Here is a 21,434-nt window from a genome sequence, read left to right as displayed (position 1 = left end):
ACCAAACGAAAAACTCTTTAAGGGCAAATACAGGAAGGTTACAAAAAAGTCCAATATGACACACAAAAGAATGCACATTCGAAAATGCGTCCTTTTTTCAATTGCATTGTCTACAGTAACGTTTAAGCTACCTAAAAAAATAAATAACCAAAAATAAAAAAGAAGAAGTTCATTATTTATGCAACTATGCATAATGTTCAATCGTTTTTAAAGCAAAATGACACAATAGGTATTAATCAACTTAGTTTATCAGCGTATAAAAAATGGCATACTAACTCATTTATGTGATATGACCACAAAATAAAAAAAATGAAAATAAGGTTTACAATTTTTGTTTGGCTTATATAACCACTCTATTATGCATGGACATTTTCTACTATCACACAAAAACAATATGCTTAAAAACGTCATTTTAGCAAAAAATGGCATTTTCTATTAACCTTTTCTATAGTAACCCTGCTTTTGAAGAATGTTTTTTAGTTTTTAGAAGATAAGCCATACACCTATTTTTCTGATAACTTTATTTTTGATTAAGCAAAAAATGATTATTTGTATTACCCATTTTAATTTTTACATAACTTAACTTTTTAGTGCTTACGCAAATCTCAATAATTATTTTAGCCAAATAACAATTTCAGCTAAATATGGTACCAAAATATTTGTTTTTTGCCTAGCTATATATTGTATTTTAGTTGGCAATTTAAAAAGGCCTGCTATAACAGTTTAAATCTGGTTTCAATTTTAATTTTTTGTATCAGTGATTTAAATAATTTGTAAACGCTAATTTTACGAATATCCGTTTTTTTCGGTACATATGTCATTACTAAAACTTTGCTGCTTAAGTAGTGTATAGCTATATTATGTCAACTATTTATTTTGCTTATCCAAATTAACTAACATATTGGGTTCAATTCCTACTGCTTTCATATTATTGCGTGTATAGTGTTGTTTCGTTTGATTATTATTAGATTTTTGTAATCTTGTATGCTTCTAATTATCTGAATATTGCATTAAATAATCTGATAATTGCTGTTTGTTTTTAAATAACTTCTAACAAATAAGGTTTATATTAATAACTCCAATCAATAAAAAGCAAGGTTCAAGCAACACCAATATGAATTCTTACGAGGTCATTGCCAACCAACCTGTTGTAATAGATAATGTAAGTTTCTGCTATATTTTAGCTTTTGTAATGTGGTGTAGAGGTAAAAAAAATGGCTGTGTGGTTTAGTGGTAAGAACACTTGCTACATCACACATGAGTTCATGGGTTCAATCCCCACTGCTCTCATGCTTTAGCACTCTAAAGTAAGGCGCTATAAACGGTATGAACTCCTGCTGAGCCAGCACTAATTAACAGCATAATTACCGGGCAAATATAATCTCTATAATATCCCAAACTACTAAAGGCAACTCGAGACTGCGTATGAGTAACTGACGTTACTCTATGTTTAGGTCACGCATTAGGCCTTTCCACATCGAGGATAAATTTATATACGAAAAAAATGTAAAAATAACTAAGAGTTATAATTATATAAATTTGTTATTAACATAGTTTAAACTAAAATATTAGTGAAAGATATTTAACTTTTCTTTTTTTCAGGGTTCGGGGATGGTGAAAGCTGGGTTTGCTGGAGACCAAGTTCCGAAATCTTATTTTCCAAACTAGTTAGTTAATAATATCATATATTTGTTTGTGTCAAACTGTATATTATTTATAATGTAATAAAAATCTCGAAACGTGAAGTCACATAATTACGAAGTTAGTTATAATTGAAATAAATTTAATTTTAGTATTGGGCGCCCTAAGCATTCTCGAGTTATGGCTGGTGCGTTAGAAGGTGATATTTTTATTGGCCCCAAAGCACAAGAGCACAAGGGTATTCTAAAAATCCGATATCCAATGGAGGTATACACATTTATATTTATCAGTTGTAAAAGGACAATTGCAATTATAAATAATGAAATTTTTTTGTTTCGAAAAATGTTTTTAATGTAATAACTAAATGACAAACTGACAATTTACCAATCATACCTTGGACCAGTTTAAAAATTTTCATTTTTTGATGTTTTTTTCTGTTATATTTAGCATGGCATTATTACTGATTGGAATGATATGGAACTAATTTGGCAATTCGTCTACTCTAAAAATGGACTTCAAACTACTCCGGAAGAGCACCCAGTTTTACTTACCGAAGCTCCTTTAAACCCCAGATTAAATCGTGAGCGTGCTGCAGAAATCTTTTTCGAAACATTTAACGTTCCTGCATTTTTTGTGTCAATACAAGCTGTTTTATCACTGTAAGTTAAAAGTTCATATAAATTTTATCATTTCCTGCTGTTTTAATTTAAACTGTCAGTTGTTCTTGAGCTAATTTTGTATTTTTGGACTTTTAATTTTCTAATTAAAAAAAATTTGATTAAATAGGCCAAAAACTCAAAGACAAAATGAAATAAACTTTAAATCCTTAGACAGGAATGTCTGCATTTTTGATAGTCACAATATTTATAAAAAAAATTTTTGGTTAGTTATTCAACTGGAAAGACAACTGGAGTAGTGGTTGATGCAGGTGATGGAGTTACCCATTCGGTCCCAATTTACGAGGGATTTTCTTTGCCCAACTCGATTGTTAGAACAGATATTGCCGGAAGAGATGTAACTAGGTAATTACGATTTAAAAACTTTTTGCTACAGATCCCCGCTCTTTTTGATACTATTTTGATCTAAACTAAGTATTGTTCAAAAAAACTTATAATAAATTTAAAAACCCAGTTTTTTCTTCTCAATAATGACTATAATTTCAACAAACAAATTTTTCATTTGCAGCTATTTACAACTTCTCCTAAGAAAAGAAGGTCATATATTTAAAACTTCATCAGAAAGGGAAATGATCAAGACAATAAAAGAGGTGTGTAATACTTTGTATATCTATATAACTGTATTTAACCTGTATATATATATCATATGATTTTTTTTTTATTTAGAAAGCATGTTATTTGTCACCAAATGCAGTAAAAGATGAAGGTTTAGTTCCACCTAACACAGATGACAAAAAACATTATCAACTTCCTGATGGAACTTACATAAAAGTAATATTTTGTTACATGTCAAATAGCCTATATATATATATATATACTACAGTACTTACACAGATAAAATTCTAAATCTTTTGTTGCCAAATGGAGCTTATTTAAAAAACTGTAATCTGTAAGTATTGTTATTAAATTTTATCAACAGCTTAATTTGCTTTGTTTTGGGACATGATATTAAATAACATTTTTTTCTTGATTAAAAAAGGGGATTTGATGGCCTAAACATAGGGTTAAATCTGTTACCCCAACCCATTCTTAAGCATATTGCCAAATAACTTACTTGCTGATTGGTTTTGGGCTCAACAGGAGTTCATACCGCTTATAGCACCTTACTTAAAAGTTCTACAATATGAAAGCAGTGGGAATCAAACCAATGACCTCATGTTGTGAAGCCAAGTGTTCTTATTACTACACAACTTATGCCGATATTAATTTGATATTTTTAGATTGGTTCTGCTAAGTATTGTGCACCAGAAGTTTTATTTCAACCAGAATTAATTGGGGAAGAAGGTCTAGGAATTCATGAGGTTCTTTCCTACAGTATTCAAAAATCTGACAGAGATTTAAGAAGAACTTTATATCAAAACATTGTCCTATCTGGAGGCTCAACATTATTTAAAGGTCGGTACCATTAAGCATAGAATTTAGATATATATATTCACTATTTTTTACTTCTGTTCAAAAATTTGTTATACCTTTTTCTTATTTGCCTAATATACGATCTCATATTTTTTTAGGTTTACTTGTTTGTTTTTAATTTTTAGTCACTATAAAATAATTAAATTTTGTTAAGGACCTCTAATAGACTATTTCTACCAATAAAAATATGTTTGCAAAAATAAAAAATAATAGGTTTTGGGGATCGATTTATGAATGAAGCGAAAAGACTTGCACCCAAAGATGTCAAATTAAAAATCTTATCGTCACCCGAACGTTTATATTCAACTTGGATTGGGTAAATTAATTTTTTGTATTTTTTTACTAAATTAGTCAATTGGCCTCATTCTGGGTTTCATTTTAATTGCCTTTATATGGTCATAACTCACAGCTAATATATCATAATTGCAATATAAATTAACCAATCCATATATGTATGTATGTACATATTTCATCTACTGAACTTGATTTTATAAAAATTAAAGTTGAATTATAAAAAAATAATATTTTACCACATAAATCCTTTCTATTTTGTAGAGGTTCTATATTAGCATCATTGGACACTTTTAAGAAGATATGGGTTAGTAAAGCAGAATATGAAGAAAGCAAACATATCATTCATAAAAAAATGTTTTAGTTTTATAACCATTACTATCATACATTTTTTAAGAAATAAAATATTTTCTATAGTTAGTGGGTAAAACTAACTTAAAATGGGGTCTGCATGAAAAAATGTTATTATTAGGGGTTTGTGTTGTATTTTAAATTATATTTTTTGTAAACTATGACAGAAATTTTTAAAAACATTATATTTCAGACATTTGAGTGTTATTCGTTTATTCAAAAAATTGGTACTATTGTTGTTAATTAAAGTTTCTTCTATATTTTGTAACTTTATTAGTATAAACACATCAAAAAAAGTTCCATAGCCTATATAGTTATATTATTTTGTACTACTTTTTTAGAAAATATGTTACAAAATAATTTTTTTTTAAATTACCAAATTAATTCGTAAAATATATTGTTTTTGAGTTCTTTGCAAAGATGATTTATAAATGTTATAACCCTAACTTAATTTACCTTTTAAATAGAGTACAGATACAAATTCTCTGTAGAAGAAAATAACTATTACACTTACTTACTACCCATATTTAATGTTCAAGATTTTACATACTTCTACAAATACTATCCTTACAATAATGTATTTTCTAATAAACTCAATATAATGTGCTGCAATTCTATTTTTTACTACTTCTAGCAAATCAATAGTATTGAATTAATTAAGGCATTTAATTTAATTGCATGAAGCTACTATTTTCGTGTTATTGTGACTGCTTGTTTATTGTAAAACTTAGCTTTCGTAGAAAACTAATCTATATCGGTTGTTTCAAATATTTTTATATGTTTAACAAACTTGTTTGATTGTGCATATGTAGTTACTGAAAAGAAAGTTAAAGTTCAGATAACATAGCAAAGCTGACTAGTTTTTTTACTATTAAGCAATTAAATTTAATTACCATATTCAACTAGAACACACATATATGTAAAATGCAATACTTAAAAAGGGAGTACTTCAGAATGGACCATGGTTTAAATGCAATTTAGTTTAATGTCAAACACACAAAAGTAAAATTTATTTTCATGAAATGTAAATTTTTCTTTTAATGCATAGACTTTTGCTTATATTTTTAAGGTAAAAAATAAGGTCTTCAGATAACGTGTTATATTCTCTTATACAGAGTCTGCTTACAATTACAGATGAAATTGTTTTCCAAAATTAAGTAACCCCATACATTTTTTGAACATGATAAATTTTAAGCTAACACCAACTAGCAAACTAAATAAATAAAAAAGCAAAAATGAATTTTCTTAATTTGTGACTTCATGCAACTTTTAAAGGGGCTTATATAGCAATGTATACAACATCATGGTTTGCAACATCTTCCATTGATTTTAATTCTGAATAAAAAATCGTTAAAAAATTAAATAATATTTTATTTTTTATTCCAAATCTTCAAATATGTTTTTAAAGTTAAACAATGTGTATATTAATAATAAGAGAGTTAAAAGAAAGATATCAGGTCTCAAACTTTTCGGTACCCAACAATAAAAAAATATTAATATAATATTATGAAATCTACCAACCTTGTGTTAAAGAGACGTCACCAAACACTTTTGCTGTTTTTTCTCTTTGACCAAACATAGATGCAACATTATGTGACAACTGCTCCCATGTGATTTTGTTTTGGGTCACTGGGTTTTCGAGAAGAATGACTCCAACTGCATCACCACCACCTCGTTAAAATTATCAATTTTATTGTTAAATATATTCAATGACACTATTAGATAATACAAGGAGTTTGTTAGATTTCATGCACTTTGAACGATTGCATAATGCAGCGAGGATATAACCTCATTTCACTAGTAAATAATTAAAAGTAATGTTATCAAGACTTTGCTGCAATAATAAAAATTGGTCAATGTTTAGGCTTTAAACTTGAAGCATGTTGTAGTTTTTAAAACCATTGGTTTTACAACATGAGGTCCTCGGTTTAAGTTTGGTGCTATGAATGACTGCTATTACCTCCAATCATAAAGTCCAATCAGCAGATTCAACTTTAGACTGGGCCAGGGAAACTTATGTTACTATATGTTTAGGTCATAAAATCAGCCCTTACACATTGCAGATAAAAAAATGCAAATAAAAGTTGTACTTCTTCTATTAAAAATATGTAAAAAACAAAAAATTTTTTTTTTAAATTAGTTTAAACTGATAACAAGTAAGTATAACATAATAATTATGTACGATCACATTTAAAAATTCTTTAACTTACTTCTGTTTTCTCCCTTAGTTAACTTAACATTGATATTCGGACAAGCCATTTTGGTTGGTTGAACTTTTGATTGATTTGGTTTCAGAGTAAAATTAGGAGAGGAAACGTCAGCGATCAATACTGAACCAGAAACTGGTAGCACAGAGTTCATTGGAGTTTCTAATATTAGTTAACATATTTAAATTAAATTAGCTAATAACTTTTTCTCAAAAAAAATTAAAAAAAAAAAAAAGAAAAAATTCGTAAGATGTTTTGTAAAAAGTTTTTTTTTAGATTAAACAAATTTTGTAGCATTTTCACGACTAGTACTACATGCAAAAAAAAATTCTTAAACTAGAAACTGAAAAAATAATATCAACAAATTTTTTTTCCTTAAATAATTAAGATTTAAGTTTTACCTTCATTTTGAAGTTGAACCAAATTGATTTTCGAATTTTGATCAAGATTATACAACTTTACAACCAATGATTTCAATTCTTGAACATTTCGAACTGTCGGGCAATTTCGAGGATTTTCAAGCAAAATTACTGAAGCTTGACCTTATTGCCATAACAAAAAATTTAGAAATTTTTTAAAAATATTTTGGAAACATTACAATAAAATTTATTACTACCTGACAACAAACCATTGGAGCGTAACATCACATTAACAAATCTACAAGCTGATTGGTCCTTGGTCACATGACCTTTCACGAGAGTCAGTTCTAAGGTCCCCTTGGTCAAAGAAGTGAACTTAAAAAAAAAATTAATTTTTATGATTTTTACAAAAAGATGACTAAAATTTGAAATCCACCTCTACTAGCTGCATTTTGCAAGTTAAAATATGGTCCGAACTTGCAACTAATATATACCTGTGTTAATTTACCAGCACACTTAAATGGTAGTTTTTTGATTGTAAAGCACAACAAATTTAAATAGTAAGGCGCAGTTTTATATATATATGTATGCAACAACGCTTTCTATATATTATTTTCTATATAACTAATCTTTTATATTTCTATATAACTAAGCTTTCATATGACCGGCACCGTGTTGTAGTAGTCAGAACAATCGCTACACTACGTTAGGTCAGGGATTTAATCCCCACTGCTCTCATGCTGTAGCGCCCTTGAGTAAGGCAATATAAACGGTATAAACTCCTTCAGAGCCAGCACTTAATCAGCAGGTTAATTATTGGGCAACTATAATTAATAGTATCCTAAACTGTTAAAGGCAACTCAAGACTGGGTCGGGGTAGCAGTTGTTACTCTATGGTTAGGTTGTGAAGTAAACCGTTCAACATTGAGAATAAAAATACATAAAAAAGATATATATATTTAGATTATAAAATACCTGAGCTTTTTCTTGTATAAGAATGTCACATAATGGGACGGGGTAAGTTAGGAACGGTGATTTTATTGTTGTAGTAATGTAATTACCATATTCCACTGCCACTTTTTTCAAGTACCCATCACCACCGCTGATGTCATAAAATACTGTGACATCATCAGTTGGGACAAGTTTTGCCTGCAAAAAATTGGAAATTTAAAAATCTTTGTTTTTTAATGTAAAACTGGCAGAAAAAAACACATTTACCAAGAAAATACACATTTACAGTTTCAAAAATAAAAAAAATGTATATATATATTTACTTAAAAAAATTGTGTTTGCAAATTACTTAGTAATTGTATTAACTAAAAGTTAAATGTTGTAATATGGTGGCAAATAATATATGTTCTAAGTAATTTATTAGCACACTACAAATGGCAGTTTTTTTATTTTAAGGCCTATAAATTTGATGTACATACATCCACTAAACCCCATTTCATATAGAATTTATCTTGAGTAGTGTTAGTAAATAATTACTATGCAAAAATGTTTATCACATTCTGTTACATAAAAGTTTTACCTTTTTTCTTAATTTTTGAATTCGATTAACTATTTCTCTAGCCATTCCCTCATCCAACATAGATTGATCTGGAACAGTATTTAACAAAACTAATACGTCGTTGTCTGAATGTGCAGCATATCTGAAAACAAAAAATATTTGACAAACTGCAAAACAAAATAAATTTGTAAAATTTTAATAAGCGTGGTCAAGCAGTCTTACATAAATTTAAACCATTATTTTAGTCATTCTTTTTTTTTTGTATATATCTTTATCCTCGATGTGGGAAAGTCGAATGTGCGACTTAAACATAGAGTAACATCAGTTACTCCGACCCAGTCTCGAGTTGCCTGTGATAATTTGGAAAATTATAGATTATATTTGCCCGATTATTATTCTGCTGATTATGTGCTGGCTCAGCAGGAGTTCATACCGTTTATAGTGCCTTACTCAAGGGCAGCATGAGCTCAGTAGGGATTGAACCCACGACCTCATGGTGGTGTAGCAAGTTGTTTTCCACTACACCATGCTGCCGGTCCATTCGATAGTGTATTGCTAATTGTATTTTTTAAGTTAAGTGAAAAAAAATTAAGCAAGAAAAAAACAACAAACAAATCGAACTTTGAATTTTCTTGAGCAAATTGGTAAATGGTTCTCAGGTCTCCTTTCTTTAAAAGATGACCCATCAATTCAACTTCACCAGTTTTCTGGAAAAGTTCAACATCGTCATTCGACATTGCCTTTATAAGCGCTGTAACTTGCTTGAAGTCACCTAAACAAAAAAAGCCTTAAACTCATTGTTTGTAATTTGGTTAGGTCTTAAATACAAATATCAACATACATTATACTCCAACACTAAAAAAATTTTGTTAAACCATTTGTTAGTAAATTTACTGCAATAAAAAACAGTTTATATAGCATTTAAAATTAATAAAAAAATAACAAAGCCGTAATTTATGCAAGATGTCATTTTCATTTTAACATTACTTATTTTCATTTTGATTAAATTACTGATTAAGTTAGTTTTAATCATATATACAACAAAACTTTGTGGATGAAATATATGTATGTTCAATTTAAAGGCCTACAAAAAAAGTAAACTGCCATTTGTGATGCTAATTATTGTGGGCAAATATAAGTTCTAAGTTGTAACTATATCACGACGATTAAAATATCAGTCGTAGGGCGGGGGACTGACTAGTTAACATAAACAAAATTAAAATATCTTTTATCATGAACCTTTCAGTCGCTTTCCAAGGATCATATGATCCGGTTCCGCTCTTAATTGAACCCCGTATTTATCCTTGTCTGATGACAAAGTGATGTTGCGCACGTTTAACTCCTCTGTGACATAACTCTCCAATTGCTTGATGTCATCGAGATAGCCAGGATCCTTATGGATGACCACTAACTCGGGAAGAGGATACTAAAATGATGAAGACAAATATAAAAGAATTTTTTTTTTTAATTTAAAAAAAAAATTTAAAAAAAGTATAAAGAAATCTAGAAAATAAGAAAAAAACAACTAATTGTTAAAATAAACTAAATACATATTATTACAAAAGCTGCAAATTAAAGTTGCAAAAAATTGTTCATGGAAAATACCTTGGTAGGCAAAGTTTTTCTGTCTCTTATAACACGAGCTAGCTCAACAACAGCTTGCATGCGAGAGACGGCTCTTTCTACGTTAACATCAATCAAGTTTTCGCTAAAGAAATAATTTTATTACTTAGTTTTTAAATATACTTCTTAGCAACATGGGAAGGCTGACTCAACAGACTTAATGTAATATTGATACCTTGAAAAAGTCTTAAATTGCCTTTGGCAAATTTGGATATTAATGGTTATCAATACCAGATAACTAATCTGCCAATTGGCTTTGATCCTGACTAGCATTTGTATCAGTTAAACACTTTACTTAATTGAATGTTTCAACATAAAAGCAACGGAAAACCGATAAACTTATGTTGTGAAGTTAAATGTTCTTACCACTACATCAAGGCCCCAACCAAACACATAAAATAATAATTATTAATTGTACACAATATATACACAACATAAATAAGACCAATCAAGTTCTTATACTTATTTGATAAACTAAATAAAATAATGTTGGATCATGTAAAAATAGATAACTAACATGGTTTCAGGAAGCATAAGATAATGGATGCTTGCATATTCTGATGACTGAAGACCAGGCATAATTTTGCGAAGATTTTGGTACATAGTCTCAGTCAAAAATGGCGTGAAAGGCCCCTGTAAAATATATTTAAAAAAAAAATAATTTAATATAATAATAAATAAAATAACAACAAAAAAATAATTAACAAAATAGATTTTTAGAAAACTTAAAAAAAACTATTTTTTTTGAATTTTACAGTAAAGCAGAAACGGGTTTTATAAAAAAAATAATTCACCATTAATCGAATCATGGTGTATATAACACTCAACAAAGTTTGCAATGCATTTTGACAATCCACTAAACCGCCTTCTCCCTAAGAAATCAAACATATTTTATATAATAAATTAAAATAAAAAAAAATATTAAGTAAACTACAGGAATTAAAGCTAAAAGACAGTTACCAAAATTATATTTATTACATATACAACGAAAATATTTTTTATATATTACCTTTAAACGCCTTCTATTGGATCTGACATACCAATTGGTCAAAAGTTCTACAAACTTCACCAAACGAGGAATGACAGCATATAAATGATAAGCTGAAAAATAAAAACTTTTTTATTTAAATATCGGTTGGAAATACAACATGCAAAAACTCGTTATATATACAATTTTTTTTTAATATTTGCATCATATTTATTCATTTATGTTAAATTAAATTTTAATTGTGAAACTTAATAATATAATATTTGTTTTTCTAACGACTAAAAATTTATTTTAGACAAAAATAAAGAAGACTTGAATTTTATTTGAACACAGAGCCTTAATAGTATAAAATAAAAGCCCTGTTAATTTAGTAGTGAATATAAAAAAACTCAGGGCCAAATGGTTAATGTATTGTATATAAACAAAACCTCTTTTTAATATATTAGTTTACCTTTCATTTCCACTTTAACATATTTAACCAGAGTTTGTGTAAATGAGAGGATCCATCTGTCCATAATGTTAGTCGAGCTTCCGAGGTCCTCTTCGTGGTATTCGAACTTGAGACCTTCTTCTTTCTGTAGTCTAAATTCAACAATTAAAAAATCCTAATTAGCTTATTTTTTATTTTATTTTTCCTACAAACAGTATTTTGAACGTAGCAAAATTCACTTACCGAATTATATTCTGAATCAGAAAGCGATATGCATTGTACCAAGGTAAGAATACATCCTTTAGAATATCTCTAACTCCATTTGCCTATATATAAAAAAATTAAATACTTTCGACTTAATAATATAACTAAATACTGCTTGTTGATTACTCTTTATGGCCCTTAAGGTCTCAAGTTCACGACCCATAGAAGACGAAGTATAATCACTTAGGCACAGCACTTACAAATAACTGTGATTTAAGTTACAGACTTTTAAACAAGAATTTAAATCTAACTTGATTGACCTACAGGTTAAGGAAATTAAAACTCTAACAAAACAATCCACAAACCTGAAACCTAAGATTCTCTGCTCGTACAACTGGAGAATTGATGAGGTAAAGACGAAGAGCATCCGATCCGTAAGAGTTTATGATCTCCATGGGGTCCGGATAGTTTTTCTTTCTCTTGCTCATTTTTGTTCCATCACTGTTGGAAAAAAATTAACTTTTTGTAATCTTAATAACCTAAAAATCAAAGAACACGGTATTCAAATCAGGATATGGTTTTACCTTGCTAGAATCAAACCATTACATATAAGGTTCTTAAAAGGTGGTTTGCCAAAAAGACTGGTTGAAAGCACCAGTAAAGTATAAAACCATCCCCTGGTTTGGTCAATTCCCTCTGCAATAAAATCTGCCGGAAAACTTTCCTCGAATTGTTTTTTGTTCTGCAAATGCACAATTGATTAATAGAAATGGTATTTCAATACAGAAAATTTATATATATTATAGCCTAGTACAATATATTATATATAAGTGTATAGCATGTAGTTTAATTTATACGCCATCAAAATAATATTTGTGGTGTGCAGGTAAATTATCACAGGCATATATTAGTTGTGACCACATTATGACAATTAAAATGCATTCTGTATGACAGGCAATCAAATAGTAGTGTATTCCTTATAATCATGTATTTTTTAGCACAAACTAGAAAAAAAATACAACAAAAAAACATCTAATTATTTATTAAATTTAGTACAGAAACTGAGTAAATAACTAGCATAGCTAAATTTAAGTTAAGATAAAAGTTAACCTCGAATGGATAATGAAGTTGAGCATATGGCATAGATCCACTTTCAAACCAACAATCAAAAACTTCATCGATTCTTTTTAAATTTGCTTTTCCCATTTTTGAAGGGATTGTCAGATGATCAACACTAAAAAAAATTGTTAAAGAATAAAAAAAAAATGAGAACAACGAAATATGAAAATTTTACCTAGCAATTTTAGTAATAAAAACAAATGTGAAAGCGTTAGAAAAATATGTTTAAAAGTACTAAAATGGCATTAAATTTAATTTTTTTAACACATAAAATTAAATGGAAAGTTTTCATGATTAATTTTAATTACTTGGTAAAAAAAAAGTTATTTTTTTAATTTTTTTTATTTTAGATTTACTAAATGAAATCAAAAAATATCTTACTTTTCTTTGTGGAGGTCAGTAACCTTGACCCCTGTCAGTTCGCTGAGTTCGTCGACCGACCCCACGCAGACAATTTCCTCAAGGTCGTCACTGACCCAAAGCGGGATGGGGGTTCCCCAATAGCGATTCCTTGAAATAGCCCAGTCATGCGCATCTCGAAGCCAATTGGCAAATCTTTTCTCTTTAACAAATTCTGGCACCCTTAAAAATAGAACTAACTTTAACATTTTTATAGAGATAGGGCAAAATTAAAATTACTGGTATACCGCAGATGTTTCAAAAAAAATGAAAAAAAATACTATGTCTCTTAAATTGCTATTGCCAAAAAATATCAAACAATATTCTGAGAGTTCGAATTTTAAATATTCTTACTACTTATCACTACATTCGAATTCAAATCAGCCCATTCCTAATTTTCATACCCTTAAAACTTATTGTGTTAAAATTTTAATATTAAAGTTTTTGACTCTAAATTCCCCAAATCAGATAAAATAAATTAAATCGTGGGTCACATTAATAAAATAAATCCTATAGATTGAATGGATATTTTGAATCAAACCCTAACCCATTTAAATTTAGTCAATCCCTCAATTTCTGTTTATTTGATAGGTACTGTTAGTTATTACAACAAAAACATTACCAGTATGTTTGTGCATTGTTTTTCAACAACTGATCTTGCATCTGTTCAACCCTGATAAACCAACTTGGTACGGCTTTGTAAATAAGTGGTGTATCAGACCTCCAACAGAATGGATAATTATGCTTAGTTGTACCTTGGTGAACCAGTCTACCCTCCTTTTTTAAATGCTTGCAGATAAGCTTGTCAGCATCCTAAGAGAATATAGAATTAAAATTTTTTTAATAGTTTAAAATTGATAACATAGTTACAAAATTTTGTAGTTTAAAAGGGAAGTAAATTTAATGTTTTTTTTTTTAAAAATATAAAGCAGGTATACAGTTGGCATTAATTTTTAATTAACTAAAATATGCATTATTCTATCATTTAATTACTACAATCATTGTTTTTTTTAATATATTCATGACAAATTATAATTTTTGTTAGGGGGATTGCCCAGACCCAAGTGTTTTTGTTTCAGCTTTTAAATGTTAAAATGTGGGAAGCAAATCTTAATTTAAAAATTGCCTGCATAAATTAACCCACACACTACAAATGGTAGTTTATTTTGCGGCCAATAATTTGGACATGCGTAAATATACATTACATCTTGTCCACTTTAAAGTTTGTTTGAAAAAATTTAAAACAAAATTTTTCCAGGAGGCAAATATATTTCTAAATTAAGCATTTTATGGTATTAACATAATAATGCAATTTAAGAAGTTTTTTAGTTACCTTCACATATATACCATTGAAATCAGTGACTTCTTCGGTAAACTTTCCGCATAAATCAACAGGACAAACTGGTTTTCCATCTTTTTCAAAAATTTTATTTGCTAAACATATTCGGTAATCATCCTAAAAAATAGGTATAACTTAAAACATAAATAAATATATCTTAAACAAATAGTTTTGATATTTATTAAACAATTGATTGTTTTGTTTAATTTTAAAAACTATTTGCAAAAAAATTTATGTATATATATATTTAATTTAGTTTAAGTTCATATAACACAAAAAAATAATAAAAAATTTAATATTCTTGATGCCACGACTTTATTAAAATTAATATTAAATTGATATTAAAAAAAACTTACGGCTCCAAAGAAGGGAGATTGATGGACAACTCCGGTACCACTGTCATCTGTCACATAATTATCACACAATACCCTGAATGCGCCATCTTTTTTCATCTAAAAAATTAAATTTGTTAAAAAAAAGTTATTTACAGACAGGCTGGTAAATATTTACCAACTAAACAATATATTGCATTATTACAAAAACGACAAAAATCAATTTTCTGTTTTAAATTAAATTACTGTCAATTTAACATTGTTATATTACAAAAAAATGTAAGTTTGTAAACAATTAAACAATTGTTTCAACTTATTTTTCTACTATAACCTTTCGAAAACATCTTTTTTTTTTTCGAAAAAAATTGATTTAAATTTTAGCTAAACGTTGATTTTAAAATTTGAGTTTTTGGCGTTTTATTTTTAATATGAGAAGATTTTAGTTAAAACATGCACTAGTTATTAAATTTTATTATCTGGGTTTATAGAATCTTACATTATCACCAAACCCTTTATGTTAAATATTAACAATAAATTGCTTTAATGAAGTTGCACTCTATTAAAATTTATAGTAACAAAAGGGGTCATAACATTTATTCATCTCTTTGATATGGTGCCTTCAGTACACTACTAAACATACCCATAAAATTGTACTAAGTTATGCAAATACTGCTAACTATCTTAAAAAATTATTTACATGAGCAAAATATGGAAAAAGGGGCTCATAAGATTTTCCGAACAGAGTTGTCCCCAAAAATTTTTCCAAAACAGAATATTCATTTTCCCCCTTGTACAATGATATGAGACGGGCTTCCATGAGAATATAAATATTTCCAGTTGCTGTGTCTTTAACCTAAATGAGATCACAAACAAAAAAAGAGAATTACTGATTATTTTAACAGAATCTTATTTATAAATATATAAATTAAAATTCCAAATAAAAAATTTTATGTTTAATAAATTTAAAATAAAAAAATACTTTTGGCTTTTGGTTGGTCAGTTTTCTAACCTACAAACTGCATTTCAATTGTTAAAATACGGTTAAAACTTGTACAAATATAAGCCTGGAATAATTTAACTCGTGCCACAAAAGACACTTTTTTATTTTGAGGGCCTACAAATTGGACACATATAGCTTTTTATTATTAAAAGTGTTAATATTTTTCTCTCCATATACAGAAAATAAACTACTTACTTTAACATAAATCATCTTAGGATTAACACAAAGAGCAAGGTTACTGGGTAACGTCCATGGAGTAGTAGTCCAAGCAATAAGTTTTATGTTCGGGTCTTCATCTAAAGGAAAACTAATTATAACAGCAGGATCCACAGTGTCTTTGTAATTCTAAAAAAAAAAACAATAAAATGTCTTTAAATTTAGTTTATTATTTGTCATAATTTTAATATAAAATTCTCGTTATATCAATTAATTATATAATAAAGCAAGCATTTGTTTTGTAAGTGGTTGACAACATTTGGCATTACCACAGAGGTTTCAGGTTCAATTTTCACTGGATCTATGTCACAGCAATTTTAAGACAAGCAATATACATAGCCCATAATCTAATTATAAAAGAATCCCAAACTAGCTAAAGTAACAAAAAACTAAGATGTAGTCAGTTAATAAAAAAAAAATGTTTGGTAGGCTTTTATACCTGATTTGCTTCGAAATTAGACAAGGGGGTGTGACAAGCTGTTGAGAACGGCATAACTTTAAACCCTCGATACACAAGTCCCTTATCAAACAACTGCTTGAATACCCACCAAATTGTCTCCATAAACCAGGGATATAAAGTTTTGTAGTCATTTTTAAAGTCGATCCAACGCCCAAGTCGTTTTACAATCATCTGTTACAAAGAAGGCATTAAGTTAAATTTTCATATATACTATAAAAAGTTATAGTTTAAATTTCTTAAAATCACTAAAAACAGTTCTTTGAAGTATGCAAATAAACAACTCTAATTTTGCAACTTTATTAGCTAGCGAGTTGGTACGAATTTAGTTAATATGTTAATTCTTAATTTTTTTACATTTTTTTTATACAGTTGATAAGATGAACTTTTTATTTTAAATATTTATAAAATTTTTTTTTTAAAACACATTTACCTCCCACTCTCCAGAATATCTCATGACAATATTTCTACACTGTTTGTTGTACTCTCCCACTCCCATTTTTGCAACATCTTCTGGACCTTTAATTTCTAGTGCTTTATCAATTTCATATTCCTAAAAAAGAAGAAAAATTTAGATTTTGTGTGTATATACACAAATTTACTTTACGGTCTTTTAATTAACTTTTATATTATATATACATATCTTCTCCTTATAAGTTTCCTAACATAGTGATTACCAAACCTAATAATCACTACAGATCTGATAATATGTTATTATTATAATTTATATATAAAATCAAATAATTTAGAACTTACAACAGGTAATCCATGGCAATCCCAACCAAATCTTCTTTCCACATGGAATCCACTTTGGTGTGCCCATCTTGTCACTGTATCTTTAATTGTTCCCGCTAATATGTGACCATAATGGGGAAGACCAGTTGCAAATGGAGGCCCATCATAAAACCCAAACCTAAAAAATATGTTTGGTTAACACCCAAAAATATGTTTGGTTAAAACCCAAACCTAAAAAATATGTTTGGTTAAAAGAAAATTCAGGTCCCACTTCCTAACTGCAAAACTCAGGGGTTTCGCAATGTATATTTGGCATAAATTATCTAAAAAGTGACCAAAAATTACAGAAATGTTACTAAAATTGGAATGTTATGACCAACATAAATGTTTAATTTGAAAATTTTACTGGCAAAATCTCTGGCAAAAAAAATTTGAGTTCTGCAGTATAGGTCCTACTAAAATGCCATTATTTACACAAAAATCAATTTACCAGTTAACACGCAAACTAATTTATAAAGAATTTTCATTTTAAAATAACCAAACCTTGGTTTTCCTTTTGATTGTTTCAGTGAAGTTTGAAAAGCATCAAGGTCGTCCCAAAGCTTTAAAATAACTTCTTCCTGTTTTGAAAAGTCTATTTTTTCAGCAACAGCCTCGACCATTGTAAAAGTTATTTACTATCTAAAAAATAAAATATTTTGTGTTAAATCTATCAGGTATCACCAACTGTTTTATCTTTTTTTTAAATAAGTGTACTTTTGCGCAATTTTCTTTTGCCTGTATCGTAATATCACGAGCTTTAGCTTTTTTACATCAGCTTTATTTACATTAAAAGCGTTGTAAGTCTACACACCACACCACCATACAGCCATACCAAGCTGATGACACGTTTTGCAAGATAACAAACTGGCACAATTGAGGCTAGACAAGGGTTGTGAATATTATTGACATTTATTTATATATAGTTTACTAAAAAAAAGTTAATTTAATAATACTTAAGTTTTATTATAAAATAATGTGGTACCTGTAATATTTAATTTAAAGCTATATTTAACTTTTTTTATTATTATTTTGGAAATTTATACAATTTGTTTAACTTAATTTTGCTATTCCTAAATACTTGTGTACACTGTATTCTATTTTTAAAAACACACACACACACGGATTTAAAGTTACGTAAGATATTACAGAATTTTAGCAAGAAACTTTCTTACTTACATACAACTTTCTGAAGTCTATTAAAACGTGGCAGCATATTTGAAAACTGGAGTTTTTGTTAAGCTATTGGGTTACGCAACAATTATCATGTAATTGGATACCCAAAAAAACACCAATCACAAGTTTATTTAGGTTCGAACTACTTAATTAGTTTACGTTTAATATCTGTTAAATACTTAACACTATATTGGAATAAAAAAATAAAAAAGAATAGCCTTAAAATCATTACTTTTAAATAAATAAATGAAAATAGAAATATTTTTTTTAATTGATAATATTAAAATCCAAATTTTCCATGGCTGGTAAGTAAAACAAATGTTAACAAAATCAATAAATATTTAAACAATCACCTTTTTTAAGTTAAAACTCTTTTTAATCTTTACAAATTTTGTTTCATTTGTTTGCATACGTCTTACATCCTATATAGTTTTCTATGTGTTTTAAGTTGTATTATGTGTTCTCCATCAATTATAATGGCAATAAAATAAAAATATACATTTATTCTAAATATATTAAAATATTTTGTGTTACAAAATAGTTTAAAGTTCAAGATCCACCCCTGATATTGCCAATATAAAAATATCTCAAGCAAAAAAAATAAAATTCTAAAAAGACAACACTGATTTAAAAATGATGTTAAAATTTATTTAAAAAATAAAATATGGTTAAAAAACATTTGATCCTTTTTATGAATATATTTTTTAGTATTTATTATGTATTTTAAATAAATTATAAATTTAAAATTAACTTGAGGGTAAGGCAATATTTAAAAATGACAAAATAAATTTATGTTAAAAGATAAGTAACACAGTTTTAAAAAAAATATAAAAACAAATTTTCACAGTTTTAAAAAAAATGATAACACAGTTTTAAGGTATTGTATTAGGTAAAGTATAAAAAATAATATTTCTTAACAAACATTTAAAAACAATGTAGGTATGGGGATTAAAGGTAAAATCATAGTTTGGCTACAAACTGTTTAAATATTAAACAACAACTGAATTTTGGAAAAACCTAATGTCTTGTGAAAAAAAATTAATTTCTTACAAATCGAGATGATTTAAACCAAATTCTAGCAAAGCTTTCTTGTTTTGTTCTTGTATGACAATATTTTCATCCTCCCATCGGCTTTTAGTAATTTCGATCTTGCCAATAAGTGAATCTAGAGCTTCTGTTAATACTCTCTCATATGCACCCTTTAAAATACAAATTTAAATCATTTTAAAATTTTTGTTTTAAATAGGTTGCCTAAATTTAATAAAAAAAATTTATAATTTGAATTCCAAATGGGAAAAGATATAATTTGAATTCCAAATAGGAAAAAGTAATATTTGTTACCCTAATTCAACCTTATGTTGCCTTTTGGCACCTTTAAAATATTATACAGAAATTTATAACATTCAAAGTTCCCTATTTGAATAACTGAATAGAATAAGGGGGTTAAACATAGGATTTTGTGTAGTAAAGCCAAGTGGTTGACTACAATCAGTGATATTTTCATTCTAAAATTAATACTTAATAGTATAGTTTATAAAATACCTAAAATTGCATATATTTTTATTAAACATATGTATATAAATAAAATATTTACTTAATAACCTACACTATTTACACATAAAAAGATATTTATTGAATATGTATAAAGTTGTTAAAAATTAAACCTACCTCCATTCCATCAATTCTAGTTTCAAGTTTTTGAATTATGTCATTTTTCTCTTTTTCCATTTTCTCTTTCTCTTCTTTTGTTTTTTTTAATTCAGATTGGGCATGTGAAAGTTGCTGACGCAAATGGCTCACCTAAAATTAAAAAAAGAGATTTTAAACTAGGTCCTAATTAATGCACAATAATAAAAAAACAGCTATTTTAAACAATAAAATTTGACCCACAAGTTAACGAATAACCATTTAACCAATTTTTGTGGTAATCGTTTAATAGAACTAAAACTGATTAGGTGAAAATATAAGTATAAACCGTATTGACATATGTTATCACTTATTTCTTGATATAAATAGATTATATAATGACTTTAAGCACTTAACTGTTTTTTGATAATTAGTTAACAGTTAATATAAATATATTAAAATCACTAAATTTAGTTTGAATTTTTTCCTAAAAATATAGATTTATAAATAAAATGTTACTTCTGCTTCAAGTTGATGTAAATTGATTCCCATTTCAGTTTGCATGGTCTTATATTGTCTTGTTAAATCTGCACTAACATCCAGTTGCTCGAGATGTTTTTCATTAAGTTTTTCTTCAACTTGATGTAGTTTTTCTTGAGCATCAGATGCAGAAGCTTGGGACCTTCGAGCAATTTCATTTCTATGTGCTAAATAAACACAGTCTTGTTATAAATTTTAGAATTAATATATGTTTTTTTGTCATAGCAAACAGCTGAAACTTTTAAAATTGTTTGTTACTATGAATCCGGGTACAAATACACATTTAAATCTTTTATCAACAATTTAAACTGTTTACTTTTGAGTTCCTATTTAAATTTCAAGGTTAACGAGGAAATTGAAAAGCATGTGGTTAAAATCTAACTGTTTATGTCCAATAGATACATATGTACAAAATTATGTGGTTTTGATAGTTTTAAATTTTAAAGCTTAAAAATTGCTACCTAAATGATCTTTAAGAACATCAATTTCGCGAAGAGTTTTCTTGAGTTTATCTTCTTCTTTTGCTTCATCTTTCTTTCCTTTTTTCCCCTTCTTTTTTCCCTTTTTCTTTTTGGGTGGCATATTAGAAATATTTAAATGAAACAAAATGTAATCTAAACTCAACAATCTAAATACATCGAAAAAAGTTAAAATGTCAGTTATACAGTAAATAATCACATAATTGTCAATTGTAAACTTTTTCCTAAACATTAAGTTTAAATCAATTCGCTTTTTGTTGCTAATGAATTTTAGCTGTTTATC

The 21,434-nt window shown here is 27.7% G+C and overlaps 3 protein-coding genes across 3 annotated transcripts; 1 reads left to right on the top strand and 2 right to left on the bottom strand.

The window, feature by feature from the left end:
* The first annotated feature begins 860 nt into the window (after positions 1-860).
* Positions 861-5,174, top strand: LOC145746439 (alpha-centractin-like). Its single transcript, XM_082564722.1, has 10 exons — positions 861-1,162; positions 1,603-1,667; positions 1,794-1,908; positions 2,089-2,300; positions 2,529-2,663; positions 2,827-2,908; positions 2,985-3,089; positions 3,539-3,713; positions 3,945-4,047; positions 4,287-5,174. Exons 1-10 carry the CDS (start codon positions 1,115-1,117, stop codon positions 4,384-4,386), a joined length of 1,140 nt encoding a protein of 379 aa, XP_082420848.1. The 5' UTR covers positions 861-1,114; the 3' UTR covers positions 4,387-5,174.
* On the bottom strand, positions 5,044-18,065 carry LOC145746437 (isoleucine--tRNA ligase, cytoplasmic-like). Its single transcript, XM_082564720.1, has 29 exons — positions 18,048-18,065; positions 17,835-17,972; positions 17,313-17,469; positions 16,990-17,109; positions 16,539-16,730; positions 16,079-16,228; positions 15,581-15,736; positions 14,908-15,003; positions 14,546-14,668; positions 13,835-14,025; positions 13,195-13,395; positions 12,805-12,928; positions 12,279-12,436; positions 12,060-12,195; positions 11,734-11,816; positions 11,512-11,642; positions 11,082-11,173; positions 10,867-10,944; positions 10,590-10,705; positions 10,055-10,157; positions 9,689-9,875; positions 9,071-9,221; positions 8,471-8,591; positions 7,915-8,088; positions 7,197-7,314; positions 6,982-7,122; positions 6,584-6,742; positions 5,895-6,044; positions 5,044-5,708 (listed from the first exon to the last, which is right to left on the bottom strand). The coding sequence occupies exons 2-29, from the start codon at positions 17,951-17,953 to the stop codon at positions 5,653-5,655; spliced, it is 3,783 nt and encodes a 1,260-aa protein (XP_082420846.1). The 5' UTR covers positions 17,954-17,972; positions 18,048-18,065; the 3' UTR covers positions 5,044-5,652.
* Positions 18,066-19,265: 1,200 nt separating this feature from the next.
* On the bottom strand, positions 19,266-21,296 carry LOC145745634 (dynein regulatory complex protein 12-like). Its single transcript, XM_082563765.1, has 4 exons — positions 21,134-21,296; positions 20,652-20,839; positions 20,175-20,306; positions 19,266-19,705 (listed from the first exon to the last, which is right to left on the bottom strand). Exons 1-4 carry the CDS (start codon positions 21,252-21,254, stop codon positions 19,553-19,555), a joined length of 594 nt encoding a protein of 197 aa, XP_082419891.1. The 5' UTR covers positions 21,255-21,296; the 3' UTR covers positions 19,266-19,552.
* Positions 21,297-21,434: the final 138 nt, after the last annotated feature.

This window comes from Corella eumyota, chromosome 3 (assembly GCF_963082875.1).
Source record: "Corella eumyota chromosome 3, kaCorEumy4.1, whole genome shotgun sequence".
Classification (NCBI taxonomy): Eukaryota; Metazoa; Chordata; class Ascidiacea; order Phlebobranchia; family Corellidae; genus Corella; species Corella eumyota.
This window is presented reverse-complemented; position numbering and strand designations above follow the sequence as displayed.

What these genes read in the sequence shown, in the direction of transcription:
- LOC145746437 (XM_082564720.1), bottom strand. Translation starts at nt 17,953, where the DNA reads ATGGTCGAGGCTGTTGCTGAAAAAATAGACTTTTCAAAACAGGAAGAA. An exon ending in AATGGTTTGATTCTAGCAAG is followed by an intron (nt 12,196 to 12,278) that starts GTAAAACCATAT and finishes TTTTTCCAACAG; the next exon opens with TGATGGAACAAAAATGAGCA. An exon ending in TTATACAAGAAAAAGCTCAG is followed by an intron (nt 7,315 to 7,914) that starts GTATTTTATAAT and finishes TTTTTTTTTAAG; the next exon opens with TTCACTTCTTTGACCAAGGG.
- LOC145746439 (XM_082564722.1), top strand. Translation starts at nt 1,115, where the DNA reads ATGAATTCTTACGAGGTCATTGCCAACCAACCTGTTGTAATAGATAAT. An exon ending in TGATCAAGACAATAAAAGAG is followed by an intron (nt 2,909 to 2,984) that starts GTGTGTAATACT and finishes TTTTTTATTTAG; the next exon opens with AAAGCATGTTATTTGTCACC. An exon ending in AGGCTCAACATTATTTAAAG is followed by an intron (nt 3,714 to 3,944) that starts GTCGGTACCATT and finishes AAAAAATAATAG; the next exon opens with GTTTTGGGGATCGATTTATG.
- LOC145745634 (XM_082563765.1), bottom strand. Translation starts at nt 21,254, where the DNA reads ATGCCACCCAAAAAGAAAAAGGGAAAAAAGAAGGGGAAAAAAGGAAAG. An exon ending in TGTTCTTAAAGATCATTTAG is followed by an intron (nt 20,840 to 21,133) that starts GTAGCAATTTTT and finishes GTGTTTATTTAG; the next exon opens with CACATAGAAATGAAATTGCT. An exon ending in TACATCAACTTGAAGCAGAA is followed by an intron (nt 20,307 to 20,651) that starts GTAACATTTTAT and finishes TTTTAATTTTAG; the next exon opens with GTGAGCCATTTGCGTCAGCA.